The sequence below is a fragment of the Ovis canadensis genome, chromosome Y (genome assembly GCF_042477335.2).
Source record: "Ovis canadensis isolate MfBH-ARS-UI-01 breed Bighorn chromosome Y, ARS-UI_OviCan_v2, whole genome shotgun sequence".
NCBI classification, from domain to species: Eukaryota; Metazoa; Chordata; class Mammalia; order Artiodactyla; family Bovidae; genus Ovis; species Ovis canadensis.
Genome location: NC_091271.1, coordinates 9,003,667 through 9,020,503, shown reverse-complemented (window position 1 = coordinate 9,020,503; position 16,837 = coordinate 9,003,667). Strand labels below are relative to the sequence as shown.

At 44.8% G+C, this 16,837-nt stretch overlaps 1 protein-coding gene and 1 pseudogene across 1 annotated transcript; one reads left to right on the top strand and one right to left on the bottom strand.

The window, feature by feature from the left end:
- The first annotated feature begins 1,261 nt into the window (after positions 1-1,261).
- Positions 1,262-10,067, top strand: LOC138431279 (MYND-type zinc finger-containing chromatin reader ZMYND8-like; annotated as a pseudogene).
- A 1,857-nt stretch (positions 10,068-11,924) lies between these two features.
- Positions 11,925-16,328, bottom strand: LOC138431278 (testis-specific Y-encoded protein 3-like). Its single transcript, XM_070289521.1, has 7 exons — positions 16,145-16,328; positions 15,805-16,076; positions 15,116-15,193; positions 14,861-14,972; positions 14,616-14,761; positions 14,410-14,496; positions 11,925-12,005 (listed from the first exon to the last, which is right to left on the bottom strand). Exons 1-7 carry the CDS (start codon positions 16,326-16,328, stop codon positions 11,925-11,927), a joined length of 960 nt encoding a protein of 319 aa, XP_070145622.1.
- Between the last annotated feature and the right edge of the window lie 509 nt (positions 16,329-16,837).

The following is a 16,837-nucleotide window of genomic DNA, read 5'->3' as shown; positions in this document are numbered from 1 at the left end:
ACCTGTATCACATCTGTCATTTCCAGCCTTCTCTTTAAAAGCCCTTTATTAATGTACAAGACAGTGACCTAAGTCTGATATAAGTAGGCTAGCTGTGTGGGATCACTTTGGAGTGTTGACATTTAAGAAGTTCTCTTCTCTATGAGACTACAGGTGATTATATATTCCTAAAGTTTTAGGACAAATGAAACTTCCCATGGCCTTTCCTCCCCTCACCAGCACTGCCCCCGTTAAACCATTAGTATCCTTTAGAAATTAAAATATTTTAGTGTTTAAATTAAAACTGCCCAAGGGTGTGTCAAGCCTGGAATGTTTTCAGATTGCATACTTCTGTTTCTGTTGTTGTTTGTTTATTTGTTTTAATTGGAAAAGAGTTCCAGTGGGACTCTATCAGAGTGGTAAACATGCCAGAAAGCCAGCTATTTGCTTTTGCAAGATGAGGGAGGAGAAGGATCTTTTCCTGGTTGCCCTTTGCCTATGGACCTATTGGGCTAGCATAATGACAAAGACAGAATATTTTTTAATCACATGGCCAAAATAAGAGGCATAAAGTTGCTTTTGCAGGTTAGAAGCCTTGCCTGTGGGAGCTCTTCCTTTTAGAAGGGCCAAGCTCAAAGCCAATTCTGCCCCTACAAGGGGAAGGGGCAGTGGCTGTGACTGATATCCAAAAGATTGTCCTAGGCAAGGATGGGGGCTCCTCACTCTAGGTAGAGATCTGCTCCCAGAGCCACCCTGTGTTCCTACCCAGGACTTTGGCTGAATTCTTCCCCAGAGGAGCAAAAGGGTGAGTCAGTTGTGTAATGACCAAGACACCCCCACCCCCAGGCAGAAAAATCAGCCTGTCAGCACACTTTTTCTTACACTTTTTCTTTCACACTCCTTGGTTGTCACGGACCCACAGTTAACTGAAACTTTCCCCTAGAATAACTAAGAACTCCTGTCTTTTTAGGGTGATAGAAATCTAAAAATGACAGGCATGGAGTCATACAGCAGAAGCATGCTGGGCCCTAAAAGAGGTGTTGTCATTAAGGGCTTCCTTGGTGGCTCAGATAGTAAAGGATGTGTGTGCAGTCCTGGAGGCCCAGATTTCTTTCCTGGGTAGGGAAGATCCCCTGGGAAGGAAATGGCAACTCACTCCAGCATTCTTGCCTGGAATCTCCCATAGACAGAGGAGCCTGGCAGGCTACAGCCCATGAGGTTGGAAAAGAGTTGGACAAGACTTAGCGACTTCACGTTCAGTCCTTTTTAAAAATGTGTGACGATGTGTCCAGGCACATCGTCTGAGATCAAGAATGCTGACTTGCACCAGTTTGTTTTTTGTGTGTGTGTGTGTGTGAACATGAGAGAATCCTCTCTGGGGATGCATGTTCATCTCTCCAGTTCCTGGAGCCCCTGCAGTCAGAGGTGGCCCCCTTCCCCTCACAGATAAATATTCTTGTGGTCACACCTCTGCTGCTCAGTGCTTCTGGCTCTAACCTGCATTCTGGCCAGTCCTTCTCCCTGTCTGTCCTCGTTCACCAAAATTCTGCCTATTCCTGGGCGTGTCTTGTCTAAAACTGTTCTCCTCCAAATTTGCCCTGTTGCCTATTGAAATCCTGCCCTCCACACTCATAGCCCAGTTCCTCCCAATAGATACATTCTGAAAGGCAGTGTTTTTCAAACTCTAGTCACTTGTATTTATTATTTTTGGCATTCCCAAGACCTGATAATACAATTACTGCCTTAATATATTTTTTAATCTGAAGCAGCAGCTCTTTAAAAAAAAAAAACCACCTGATTTCAATTTTGGACATAAACTTGACTACCAGACAGTAGGTTAAGATGGTATTTTTGCTCGGAATAAAAGATGCAATGTGGATAACTGCAGTCAAAACAAAAGCAACTCTTCTAAATTCTCCATAAATACCATTTTGCTGGGGATTGTTCTGTTCCTGGTGTGAGTTGCCTTGAGTGTTAGGTGTCAAGGTGCCAGGACCATGCTGAGACTATTCTGGAACGAATTAAAAGAGATGAGAACAATACCCATTTTTCTCAGTGATTGTTCTTCAGTGCTTTGGCCATTGGGAGGCTGTCAATTTCCTTGGGGTACATGCTCTGTAGGTTTCCTGGCCAAGGAAAGTGTTCTTGTTATTGTCCAGAGGGACTTTGGTTAGTCCTTCTCAGTGCTTACTGAACTCTAACTTTGTAAAACAAGGTACTTTCAATGATTCTGTTCATCCACTGGGTTATCGGCTGGCAGGTGGGCAACTCCAGGCCAGGGGCTGGGTCAGTTGGCCTCAGAACCTCAGAGGTTTTGGCAAGTATCTCAAATGTGAACAAGCACCTGACCCGAGGAAGCTGATGTTTTAAGCTAGAACATGCTGCAGAAGAGGCCTAAGAATATAAAGTGAGAATGTTCTCATTCATGTGGAAGTCTTTGGCATGGCAGCCTGGGATGGTCACATAGAACTCAGTGGCATGGTGACCTTGCAGGTCAGTCTGAGTCCTGTCTACTTTCTGTTTTGTTTTTTCATGTATTGGCTTCAGTCGTAGTAAAGCTCCACCAGCCACAACAGTGGGCAGCCAGTTGTCCCTGAAATGCTGGTCCTCATCCGCTCATCCTCCTGAACTCCCACGGCTAGGGTCACGGCCACTGCCATCACCACCTGCACGGTCATGGCCCTGCAGTCGGTGCTGCCACCAGCACCATGGGAAGCCCGGTGCAAAGGCTGAGGCCGCTTTTACCAAAGAAGACTGCCCTGGCCATGCAGCAGGTTGACTGGAACTCATCAAGCAGGTTTCAATCGCCCTCCTAAAAGTGGCATATGCAGAAGATACAGCGCCAGCAGCAGCAGCAGCCTCAGTCTTCACAGGGGACAAGATATCCGAAGAGACAGGCTGTGAAAGGTACTGAGCGTCCCCGCTCTGTTCTCCATGGTACCCTCTCCTTCTTTGCCACATGGACAGGAGGAAAATAGTCCTTGTTTTATTTGCTTAGTTTCCCTTCTTTACATGGCCACTGTATCCTGGAGGCCTAACACATTCCATTTGGCATTATGTTTAAAAATTATTTGGCAGCTTGCTTTTTTTCTTTTTCAATTTCATTTCATATACAGTATATACACATCTTCTTAAAACGGGGTGAAATGGATGCCTAGACACATAACAATCTGTTGTCTTTATTGACTCTGTTTCTTTCTGCACCCTTTCTCAGAGGTTAACCATGTTAACCATGAGATCTTTCTCTAATTCATGTATCACATATATTTATCTATGTGTGTTTATATATACATAAATGACTTCATAAAGTTATTACTTTTTTTTTCTCTTTGAAAACATAAAAATTGTACTGTCCTTACCTTTTTCTCCCCCTACCCATCAGCATGTTTTGGAGAGCAATCCATGTCAGTGCATATGGCTCTCTTTTTCTTTTGGACTGGTGTGTAATATTCCACAGTTTATTTAATAAAATATTTGCATCCTTATAGACATTTCAGTTGCTTCCAGCTTTTATCTGTTGTAAGCATTGCTACAATAAATATCTTTGTATAAGTATCTTTGTGCATGTTGATGAACCCCTGGGCATTATTTTTGAAAGAGTAGAGTGTGTGAAGTGGATGATAAAGGATACCTTAATACCAAGGGATTAGCACCTGCCACCCAGTGCAAGAAGAGCCAGTGTCAAGAACCATTGCCAAAGTGCCGAATGACAGCTCCCAGCTGGAGTCTCTTTCTGGGATGATGAAAATGGAAGAAAGTGCTGATCTGATGGGGACTAGTTTGTCTGGTTCTCATGAGAACTGATACTGGTCTTGTTTCATGAGGAAACCTGCATTATTGGGCTCTGGAATTGGAACTCTCACATACTGAGTGCACCATGAGGAGGAGAACTGGTAAGAGTTGCAGCACGTTGTGAAATAAAAGAATAGCCAGATATGGAACTGGCCCCCAGTGAAACTCTTCAAAGCTTGGGGTGGAGGAAGACCCAACGATTGAACACAGAGTATGGGAGTACAGCCAGATTGATACTGCTGTCCGAAATTTTGCTATGGCCGAACCGGATCTGGGATCTTTCAAGTTGGGATCTGCCGGGGTCCAGCCCCGGTGGATCCAGGGTGATTCGAACGTGGGGGGATGGAGTCGGCGTCTCTGGAAATAACTTATTTAATTACAGATAGAAAGGGATTAGGAATGGATAGTGTAGTAGGAAGATTAGTGGAGAAAAGGAGGCTGAATAACTTGGATTACGTGGAATAGCATCCATGCTCCAGATGGGAATTCAGCCAGAAAAATGGGAGCAAGAAAGAAGCGACATGGGGGAATCAGTCTTTCCGGAAACTGATCCAATTTCTTTATTTTGGGGTTTGCTTATATACCTTTTGTTACATATAGGGATGAATACAGAGCCACGTGGGGGTCAGCAGTCCTGACCTTTGTCAAAATCAGGTGTTCACATAAATGTATAGAAAGAAAAGGTCTTAGGGATATTATATCATCTTCTGGCCATGAGTGAGACCTGCTGACATTTTATGATCTTTTCTTTCTGATAACCAAAAAACTTATTTCTTCCAAGGGTGTTTTTTCTTAAACCGGGCACCATCCTCCAAATAAAGCTGCATTCCTATAGGGTGAGGGTGTAGTGAGTTACAATCAAGAAAGGAATTTATTTAACCCAAGGTTAACATGATTAGTCTTAAAGGTTAATACTTATTTCTCCTATATGCTTAAAGGTTAATACTTATTTCTTCCTATATGCTAGTTATATTCATTATAAGGGTAGGGAACATGGAGATTTAGCAGCAAACATCAGCCCAACAAATGAAAATCCTTTCACCAATGCTCCTCTTAAGATCTATTTAGTCTTAAGATATGATAAAGCTACATTTTTACATAGCAAGGACACAGTGATATATAACAAAGTACAGTGATCTATTACAAAAGAGAAAATCCATTAACTCAAAAAGTCTAGTATTGCTAACATCAAAAACTACTATATTTCCTTTGCTATATTCCAAATATATTGATTAATATATTCCCAGGTGCCTAAGGATATAGAGGCCTGGCGGCAATCATTGACTCAACAAGAAGAAAAAGTCCTATGCTAATTAAGACTCTCAAAATACTCCAAAATTCTCTGTGCTGTTTATGGTTGAGAGGTAGTACACAATCATGTGCCTAGTGGCAGCAGTAAGGATAAGCCTGTCACCCAAGCTAGTCTGTCAGCAGAGAGGTTTGACCTGAGACATCCTTGTCCCACCCAGAGCAGGGAATTAGCAGCAATTATTGACACAACAAATGAAGAGACCCTTCACCAATATAATTCCTAACCAACTATACTAATAATTTCTAACTCCCCAAAAGAATTCGCCTTTAATAAGTCTAAAACATCTCATGCCTCTCAGATTTGGAGGCTGTAAACAATCACATGTGGCCAGACAAACCTATACAGGTGGGCTAGATAACCTTCAGAGGAGTCCGTAAGCTGAAGCACTCTTGTCACGCCCAAGAATTTTTATTGCCTTGGAGCTGCACGTTTACTCCTTCTCCGAGAGAAACGGTTATGGGGGAGAGCCCTCCGTAAAGTCAGAGGTGTAGGTGAGAGCATAAAATAGACCCTGGCTTTGGGGTTAGATGCTCGGGAACAGGGGGTTTCCTGAGGCTTGATCACGCCTTTGCGTATGCCAAGCCTCATTCCTCATGACTTTTGCCATGGGCGGAATTCCTCACGCTGGCCCCCGGCAGGGATGGGCAGTTCCAGGCTCCTGAATTCATAACAATTAAGTATAATGAGCATTCCAGGGGAACTTGGGAGCTGGCAAGAAGGAGCTCACTGATGGTATGGTTCCTAATTCCCAGATTGTGCTGTTAAACATAAACAAAACTGTTCAAAACTAGTTGAGGTAGTTAGGATAGATTTTAATCTGCTATTTACTATCACAGTAGGGCAAAATGTCCAGCATGAACTGACATCAACCCAAATGTGTACACAGGGAACTGGGGTTTAAAGGGAGAATCTGGGAATAGGCAGGGGGAATCATGGGAACTCTATAGAGTCGGAAAGTGACACTTTTACGCAAAGTGGGAAGGGGGTATTGGTCCATGTGAAATATCTGGGTTTGGTAACTCTGGTACCTCTTAAAGGTAGGCTTCTGCCCTCCCATAGAGACTGGGCAATGGGCCCTATCCTTAAGTGTTGACTGGAGCAAATAGTCAATTTTATTGGCAGCCTTGAGTTTTCTTAGGTGGGGACTTTAAAGGTGTTGGGGGGTCATCCTAGTATGCAGCCTTGAGCTGTCGGAAACTTAAAGACCCAGGTGGAGGACTTACTGAGAAAGGGCTCCTTGGAGCCTTGCTCAAATTTGGCCAATGTGAGAATCTCTGTTCTTTGAAAACAGAGAAACTCAAAGAGTGTGGATTGGGCCCTGCTCCCACCACAGCTTCCAGATGGGACAGCCTTCCCCAGGCTGTGGGTGACCAAAAACGTTTGCTTTTTCAGGTGTCCAGCAGAAAGAGATCACACAGAACCCATCTACCTCCACAATCACCCTGGTGACCAGCAACATATTCGTCACCCCTGGTGACCAGCTCAGTATCCATGAGCACCCTTGCTTCTTCGGTCAGCACACCCATCACTACTGCTTCAGCTGATGTCGCTGCAGACACCGCCAAGTACACTAGCAATGTGAGTGCCAGTGGTTGCATAGGGGAGGGCCAACCTTGGATCTTTCCAGGAATTAAAGGGGACCGGGGAGTGGCGGAATCCATCTCCAACTTGCCTGTTCTCTTGGCATGGTCCTTGTTAGGGATGTGGTGGGCAGGCTTACCTGCTCTATGTTCACTTGTGGGCACACTCTCCATTTAGGTTCTGTCTTCTGTCTTTTAAAATTTATTTTATTGAAGTATAGGTGATGTACCATGTTGTATTAACTTCGACTATATAAGAAAATGATTCAGTTATATACACACATAGTTTTTCATATTCCTTTCCATTATGGTTTATCACAGGATATTGATTGTAGTTCCCTGTGCTATACAGAAGGACCTTGTTGTTTGTTTTATACATCATAGTTTGCATCTGCTACTCCCAGATTCCCAAAGTGTCCCATCCGCCACCCCAGCCCTCCTCTCTACTTCTCTCTTATTTGCCAAGTGCTTTTATGCTCACTGTTTAATCTGGGCAAGTGAAGCTTGCAGATCTCCTTGCTGTCGGATGAGAGTGCTCTGCAGTGAGTTGCAGATTCAAGTCTGTAGAACCCAAGGAGTGAAAATCACCACCAGAATCGCAAGTCTCTGGGAAATCCCTTCTGCCTCCTACTGGGGCCTAGAACAGTAATTGCTACATAGTTGTAGAATGAAAGCAGGTTTTTGAATGAAAATCTAATGTCTTTTGAATGAAAGTCTAATATCTCATTGGGCTTCTTACCAGTAACATTCTTGTTTAATGTGCACAATTGTTAAAGTCTTTATTGAATTTGTTGTAATATTGCTTTATTTTCCTTCTTTGGAAACGTTTTTGTTTTTTGACTACAAGGCCTGTGGACTCTTATCTCCCTGACTAGGAAATCAAAGCCGTATCCCCCACACTGGAAGGCAAGGTCTCAACCACTGGAGTTTCACGGACGTCCTCACACCCATGTTACAGATGAGCACACTGAGATCTGGCCAGGTCAAACAGCTTTTCCAAGGTCACATAATCCGTGAATGTCTAATTGGCATTTGAATGGTAGCAGCCAGGATCTAGAATACCCTCTTGACCTGGCTTTGAGCTCACTTCTGAATTCACACCAGGCCTGCTGACCACAGCTCTTGGCTGTCCACAAACTGATTGTTCTTACATGTGGCTTTTTAGAGCAACTCCTCTGCAGAGTCAGTGTGGCTAAAGAGATAAGTTCCAAGTCTTAGGGGTATGCCTCTTATTTAGTATTTCCGTTCCCCCATTTTGAATAAAAGAAGAATTTTTATCAACACTCTGAGTTTCAGAACAGGAAGGGTTCAACTATTAGGTGTGGTCGCATCCTCAAGGATTTTTACTTGCCTGTTCATCACCTTGAACTAGCATTGACTTCATATTTTAATTTATAGTGAATTCATACCTTAAGCGTGAAAATCACTTTATGTATGAAATAGAAAATTCTATATTTATTGTAGGAAAATCAATGCCAATTCTTTCCATTGTTAAATATACAGTTTTCTGTACTTCATGAAGGAAAGTCAGCACACAGATTTTCAAATGAGAAATCTGAAAAATTCCATATATCATGTTACCTTGTTTATCCCCAATGCAATGTGAAATAGAAGAATGTCATATTTCATAGGAAAAAGCTCTGTGCCTAGATGTTCAAATGCCAAAGTACAGAAATCCAAATTTCAGGTAGGAAAATCGGTGCCCAGATTTTCATTCATTAAATGCAGACAACTGCAGATTTCATGTAGGAAAATCAAGACCCAGATTTTCCTAAATGAAATATAAAAGTTCATTATCTCATGGATTAAGTCTCTGCCAAGATTTTCTTATGTGAAATATAAGGAAATCCGTACTCAACAGAGGAAAATCACTGCCTCAAATTACATACATAAAATCACCAAAATGCCATATGTTTTGTACTAAAATCAGTGGCCTGGTGTTCATAAGCAAAATAAACAAAATTCCAGATTTCATGTGGAAGAGTCAGCACCCAGTTTTTCATATGTGAAGTACATAGAATTCCAACCTTCATGTAGGAAAATAACATGTGCATACATTTTTATATAAATATAAAGAATTTCATTTTAGTTTTGGAAGCTTTGTGGTGAGATTTTCACAGGTGAAATATAGAGAATTCCATATTTCATTCAAGAAAACTTAATGCGTGTATTCTTACGTGAAATAGAGTTCCATGCTTCAAAAGAACACATTTGGGCACATGTCAAAATGTGACACAAATTCTCTGTGTAGAGAGAGATTTTCAGATGAAACATCTCTAAATACAGAGATGCTAAGAAGAGTGTCCCACTAAGAGCCATGGCTCACCAGTGCCAGAGGAATTGAAGTCTGCCCACTTATTGTGCAGAGGCCCTTTCAAAGTAGTTCTGTTCTCATCCAGCCTCCAGGTGAGAACACACCCCAGCCTACCCCATCAGCCCAGGCCTGTAGGACTGGGAGGGGTGAGAGGATCAACCGAAGACACCCTTTTAAGGAGTGATATTTCAAACTGGCAAACTCTGAATGTAGCAGCTGCTTATGCTACAGACCATCAGTCCCCCAAACCTTACAGAAAACAGCAAGCTGTGTTCATATCGCTGGTCTTGTCATGGAAAGAATGCTCCTTCACTTGAGAACAGAAAACCCTTTGTAGCCGGGTGTCTTGGGGCGTGTGTAGCCCTTCTGTGTCTGGGAATCTGGCCCTCTCTGCCTCTGCTTCTTCGCATCCTCTGTGACTGCCCCTAGGTGCCTTTGGCCTGCCTCTCCTTTCTGCCTCTCCTTTCTGATACATGTTTACAGTTACATGCCTGTTTACATGTATGGCTTGCTCTGTGAGTGACATCCTTGGGCTTTTCTCCAGGGCATCAATGTTTCTGCTGCCCCAAGATCTCTGTACCTTACACAAGCTCTTTCATGTTTTCAGTGTCCATTCTTCCATCCCTCAGCCAAACCAGTTCAGAGAGTTCACACACTCATTTTGGCAAGCGCACATGTGTGCATGTGCCTGTGTGCACGCACACACACACACACACAGACACAAAGAATTCTGAAAAGAAACCTGCAGACATGCAGAACTATTGGTTTATTTATTCAGTATAACGGACTTTGGTAAGTACCACTCTCTTTTTGGCCCCGGTTAATTTTTCACTCGCTAGTTGAGCAAGTCAGTGTCCTCTTCTACTTCTATGATATATTCTGGAAGGTGAATGGGATCTGCTCATGAGGGGGACGGACACGCAAGGATGTGGCAGGGTTGGAAGTCCTCACTGTGGACAGCTGAGTGACCTGTGCCCGTGTTCTCTACTTCTGTCGCCTTAGACTGGTTCACAGTGCCAATCAGGTTGGTGTGGTTCCATTCCCTGTGCTTTCCTTCCAGAAACACAACAGAAATGGCAAGGGACTTTGAACTTGAAATTGATCATGCACGCCTTTTCCCTGGGACAAGTATTCCTTAACAACTTTCTCTTTACAGAAAGGCAAGCCCCAGTTCCTCTCATGTGGGTGATGATTTACTGACAATCATGAAGAAATTCTGCGTGGGTAATGTCAGTTTAACGATCAAGGCAAGAATACATGGGTAGGGGTAAAAGTCAATGTATTTCAGTCCTGCAGTAGTGTTTTTAGAACACTTAACAAGTCAACCCCAAATCTTTCCTGACAGATAAAATATTTCCTGACAGATGCATTCCAGCAACATCTTTGCCCTCTGTGATCCTAATTAATATTCTCACTTCAACGAGTGATATTCTTGCCCATCAGGCATTACTGTAAGTGTATGGATATTCTTGTTTCCACATGTGGATCACTGTTAACTGTTCCTGTGATAAAGAATTTCTTGATGTGTACAAATATCATGGAAGTCTTTAAACAAGTCACAGTTCAAGATGTTGGAAGCATTTGATCCAGGAATGAAGAATAGGTCAAATTCACATGCAGTCTAACAAAGATACACAAACTTAAAAAAAGGAGTAAATACGAGCAATACAATGCATATATGTTGAATAGGAACGTGCAAGACAGATATAGCAGCAGAGCTGTGCATAATGGCACAAGCATGGGTGCAACATGAAAGAAGACAGGAGGCACAGGCAGACTCACAGGAAGAAATATCAACTCACAATTATGGGCAAACACAATGGACACACCCAGTCTTCATTCTAAACATAGAAAAACATGAACACATCCAGGGCACAGGAAGCAAACGCAGCTCAGGCTGATTGAGCCAGAATGCTCATGCATTCATCGCTAATCCGCCAAGTCTCACATGCATTGATATGCAGTGGAAGAAAACCTTACACAACACATCCGAGTGTGCAGTCAAATCTGATAGCACCTAGACTTTAGGGCCCAAGTGAAAGCCTTAAAGAGTCTGGGACACAAGTCATGGCAAGTTTCCAGAGAATGGCTATCCAGTCAACCATCCACAGTTCGGATTTACTAACCGATCCATGATTATCTCTGCACTTCACTGCAGGACAGGTTAGAGCTAAAGTCACCCCTGGTCCTGAAGCACTGGTAGGAAATATTAGGCGCTGGGGGACACTGTCCTAAACTTTTCTTGTCTCTGTCTTCTTTGCAATGCTTAAAACTTCTGAATGTGGATAAATGCCATGCAGTCCCTAGAATGACCCAGTCTAAGGTCCCGAAATCCATGCCCCAATATGCTATCTCACACCTGCTGTAGAGTTACTACACCACTGTTTCTGCTTTGTTTTGTTTTGAACTAGCACTAAGAAAGACAGGTACCAGCCTGCCAGAGCCCCAAGGATTCTTTGAAGTTTACAGATTAAGAAAGTAAGAAGACATGTTTCCAGTGTCTCCTGGGCCGCTTGTTCAGAAATCACCCAGAGAAGGCCATGCCTTGCCTTCTAGAGCTGCAGATGCATCTCTGTAGGAGCAAAGCTGGGGTGTAGATATTCAAATGGAAAAGCTGGCCCTGAGCAGGAATCTCATTCAGGGCATCTTGAAGTGGACATCCATAAACCCGTGAACTTTGACGTTCAACATTTACCCTTTGCCCTTAGAAGAGATGCTGCTTCAGGGAGAAAAGCTGTAGAGTGAGAACTTCATGTGGCACAGAACTTCATGTGGGACATCACCCTCAGGCATGCCCATGTTGGAGCCATTCTATCTGGGATGAGAGGGCAACACTTGGGGTACAGATGTTGAACTCTCCCTACCCTACTTGTGCCAGTCTGTCCTTTGCCCAATCCAGACGTGGACACAATTCTGGAAAGCAGTCAACTACTTCAGAAGGACCACCCTAAGTGCTGAGCAGTCCTTCAGTGAGCTCCATATGCTTCAGGTGTTCCCATTGGCCCTTGAACAGAGTAGCGACAAAGCCCTAGATGAAAGACAGGTCCGTTGTGGTTAAAAAACATTCTGTGCTGAGCCATTCAGCAAGGAAGGGAAACTGTCACCAGAGGGCTCGTGAGAAAAATGTTATTTCTACACCTTGGCCTGATAGAGGCCCTTGGGCAAATAGCTTAAGCTTTCCTTGAAAAAGGAATATTTACCCGAGCCATGGCAGCAGCAGCATGGGACACAGAGCACATGGCTGGGTAGGTTGGCACTAACATCCTCACTCCCCTCACTTCTACCCCTGCACACTTTGTACCTAAACTGAGTTCCTGGAAAAAACAAGAGTTCACATGACCTCAAACATCTATGACGGGATTAGTTTTCCTTTATCTGACTCCTTGCAATTTATCTTTTCCCCTGGTCACTTTTACCAGAAACTAATATCCTCACTGCCTTCCCACCCCTCACTTTCTCCCTAGGCCACAGCCCCCCTCCATATACCTTATACATGTTACCTGGAACCCTAGCTCTGGGAAGTGGACTCTCACCAAAGCTGACTGTGCACTCATATACACACTCATATACATATGGCCTTCTAGGTTCATAGTGAGTTGAATGTGAAGGCCTTTTCTTTGTCCTGTACTCTTAAAATGTCTGATGATATGCGACAGAGAAGATACCTGGGGCACCAGCTTCCAACAAAATTTTGTGTTCCACTGTTTCAATCTCTGGTCCTTGTTCACCAGACCCTCTCCATGAACATCCACATTTCTCTTGTAAAACTTCCATACACACAGTTAATGGGCCCTTCATCTTCTTTCTCCATCCTCCCCAACCTCCTCCCCATAGGAAGAACTGCGTCCCCGACACAACCCCAACATATGACTTAACCCCCTCTACAAATCTCCATGGATGGTAATTCACGCGCAGTAAACTGAGAATCCTACATGCAGCTGAAGTGTTTGTCCTGAAATCCTGCCCAAACAATGCGCAGACACAGGCAGTAGATGCTTTTTATTTATCCTTCACAATTATTTCAGGTTTATTTGTGTCTCCCGCTCAATCCATTTCAGCACCAGACCACTCTTCATCAATTTCCCATCCAAGAGAACTATGCTGGCCATTGATCTTCATGTGAAGCAGCTTCTTCGGTTTTCTATTTTAGGTAAATGAGGACACTCCATTGTAAGTTTCTCAAAATCTGGGGGGAGCGGGTTCCTTTCAAAACAGAGAGAGAAAGAAATATGTAAACCTATCCTCTCTTAAAACACTAAAGACACCTTGAATCTTTCAAGTCAGTTCCCAGGGAAGAGTGTCTGTGACCTTTTACATTTCCTCTAAGCACAGAGTAAAAAACACACACATCCCAGTCTTCACCATAGGACTATTTACAACAGCTAGGACATGGAAGCAACCTACATGTCCATGGGTACATGAAGGGATAAGGAAGCTGGAGTACAGATACACAATGGTATGTTACTCAGCTCTAAAAAGGAACAAATCCAGGTCAGTTCTAATGAGATGGAATGAATGTGGTGCCTATTACACTGAGTGTAGTTAAGTCAGAAAGAGAAAAACAAACACTGTACGTTAACACAAATACATGGAGTTGAGGACCTTGTAAGTGATACCGAACATCCAACATGCAGGGCAGCAAGTAAGACACAGACATATAAAGAACAGACTTTCGACTCAGTGGGAGACGGTGATGGTGGGTTAATATGAGAAAATAGCCCTAAGACATTTACATTAGCTTATGTAAAACAGATGACCAGTGCGAGTTTGATGCATGAAGTAAGGCAACCAAAGACATGCTGTGGGACAACCCAGAAAGACAGGTAGGGCAGGTCGGTGGGTGATGGGTTCAGCATTTGGGGGGACACATGTTGGCCAATGTAGAGCAAAACCTGTCATGGTATTGTAAAATAATTACCCCCCAGTTAAAATAAATAAAAGACTCTTCTCCATAATCCAGCACAGTGGTCAGTATTCTCAGAATGAGGGTGGCAGATGAAAAAGGTGTGAAAGAAATTTAAAACACATAACAAGTGTGATGATCAAAATGGAATCAAATGATGGGTCAGTGGGGGAACCGCCTTGCACAAAGGAGACTCACAGACCTTTTTGGAAAGGGGACTTCATGAGGAATAGCAGGTGGGTCCCAATTTAAGAGGAGCCTGAGGGTGGACTTGTTGGCCATGGAATGACAATTCAGAGATGTGCAGCTGACTTAAACTGGAGTGACTTTGGCCTGGCCAGGCCACTTCCTCTGCCTCAAGCTTCTCTAGTTAGAACCCCTTCTTCACTACAGTCCTGTCTCTTGGTGATTCCTTCATGCCCTGGTGTCACTGTGTATTCCACGGAGTCTCACTTTCTCCACAAGTGAAATAAACGACCCAAGTTCCCGGACAACACATATGCCAGTGCTCAGACCCTGGGCGCCTCACCTCTTGTCCTTCCAGTACCTCTTGTGGTGGAGCCTTCCTCTTCACATAGTACTGCAAAGGATTGGGCCACAGATCCTTTATGATGATCTGCCAGGGAAATGAGCAAGGTCAGCACAGGGCTGGCCAGACCATGAGCCCTCCCATGTACCACCACCAACTCCAACATTTATCACCAGTTCTGGCCCAGTGGCTACATGGGACCCCACCTCAGCAATCCAGTCAGACCCTGAGAAGTTGTGGTCAAAGAACCAGTTGAAGAAGTTAACGCTGCTGTCATGGTGCCTGCGACTGTATGCCTTACGTTCAAACCCCTGGTACCACTGAACTGGAGTCGAACAAGATGCCTGATATCCTGCAGGAAAAGGCATATGGGAGAAAGATCTAAATCACTTTCCAATTCAACCTACACTTTTCTGCCCCCACCTCCCAAATCCAGGGAGCTGCTTCTTACCAGTGATGTTAATCAGATACTCCTTAACAATCACTTCATTCTGGAAATACCTATTCCTCCGAAAGGACAATGTGATCTTGCAGTGATGGGTGGGGTGCCTGAATTCCTCCACCTGCCAGGACAAAGTGTGGGGAGCTGGGGGTGGGGTAGGTGGGCAACCTCTTTACAGAAGAGCTGTCCTTCCACGTTTTAGGGATAAACCATGTCCCCGCCCAGTCACCTCCCCTCCACAATCATCAGTGTCCCCTGCCTGACCTTCAAGTTGGTCATGAAGTGAAGCATGTCCTCATCTTGGTTGCTCATCAAAATTGACATTTGGGGGTGGTTCATAAACTGCTTTAAGTCAAGGAGCCTCTAGATGCTAGAGGGAAAAGTGCTGGAAAAACAAAGCTAGCCTAAAGAGTAGAATGGCACTGTTTGACTTCAACTTGCTACTAGTTAACTCGTCACATTTCTGTTGACGCAAACTGTATGAATGCTGAATAAGGTCCAAGGCTGTGCCTATGCATGCACTATCTGGAGGTTCTCTTCCTAACAGCATAAGCTTCATCGCAGCCCCTTGAAAGTTAGCTTACTTGTGCAAAACAAGCACTCCTAGCTAGAACAGGTATGACCACTTACTCATCACAACCTCACCCCCAAATTCACTCAGCTTTTCGGAGAAGAACTGGATTCCAGACAAGCCTTTTCTCTGAAGAGTCCCTGGTGCTAATGACAATTCTGATTGAGACCTCTGCAAATAAAGCCCAAGTATAGGTTGTGCTAACCAGAACGCAAGGACATCACACCTACTTTCAGCAACAGATATGCAGGACGGTAACCAATACACATTATCCAAAAAAGTAAATTTTGTACCAGAAGTGCCAGATCTGTAAACTGCTCCTGCAGTAGCCCAGGTTAAAAAAATAAATAAATAAATTCACAAGCACCACACCAAGGGATACAACTTCGACCCAGAAGCCAGGGATTCCCTGGATGATGGCACTTCTGTGTTCTAGATGCACCCTCCGCCTCTGGCAGGTCTTATGTTTCAGGCGAGCATGCGCCCTTTGGGCCTTCTTATTCACGGGATCCAACTCCAGCTGCAGGGCCACCAGTGCCTCCAGCGCAAGCCGGTCACTCGGGTCTCCGGGCCTTGGATGTTCCTGGCCTTGCTCCTCCGAGGACACCTGTTTCTGCTCCTGGTACACCACCACCTCCGTGTCCTCCATGATGTCTTACACCAGCGAATCCTGTCTAATTCCTGCCTGATTCCCCCCACGTCTCCCTCCTCCAGGGCCGCACCTTCCTCCACCCAGAAAAGGGCGGCCTCCTCGCCTGGCACACCACCTAGGGCCTGCATCGCCTCTGCCGCCCCCACCAGGCTGGTAGGCCCCAGGGCCCCTCCCTCGTGAAGACCCAGGCTCACAACTAAGATCCGGGATCCTGGAGTGCTGCCGCCTTCCTCTGGCCCCGTCTCACTCTCCATGTTGTTCTCGCCGTAGCCCCAAGCTGCAAACAAGCTGGACACTAGACCACGGCAGACAGCCCGCACAGTCCGCCCACCCACCGCAGTATACGTGGTACTTCAACGGGTTACTTGCCCACAGCCAACGAACAGGGAAAGGAAGAGACGCATGCGCAGAACCCTGTGCCACTGCGCACGTCTAATATGGCGGCGGGAAGGGGTTGAACTCTCCACCCTGACCTCCAGACCTCATCACAGAACCAATCAAATGGAGCCTAAAGGCGTTAGCTCTTTGGACACGCCCCTTGGAATTCTGGGCCTTCTGGCAGCAGGTGAAGAGCGGCCACACCCGGTCCAGTGCAAAGGGGGCGTGTCCTCGCAAGCCGTTTGCCTGCCTAACAATGTAGCAGTGCCTGAGGAGCGACTGGGAGAGCCAGGCCACCTGCCGCTGCAATCATCCTCAAGCTTGAAATTGCCCCTGGGGCAGTGGGCGACTCCGTGTGCTCAGGGATCCACACAGGTCAGACAGG

Coding starts and splice junctions, on each gene's coding strand:
- LOC138431278 (XM_070289521.1), bottom strand. CDS start 16,328: ATGGAGAGTGAGACGGGGCCAGAGGAAGGCGGCAGCACTCCAGGATCC. Junction 14,973..15,115: donor ACTTCATGACCAACTTGAAG/GTCAGGCAGGGG, acceptor TTGTCCTGGCAG/GTGGAGGAATTCAGGCACCC. Junction 14,497..14,615: donor GGTCTGACTGGATTGCTGAG/GTGGGGTCCCAT, acceptor TTTCCCTGGCAG/ATCATCATAAAGGATCTGTG.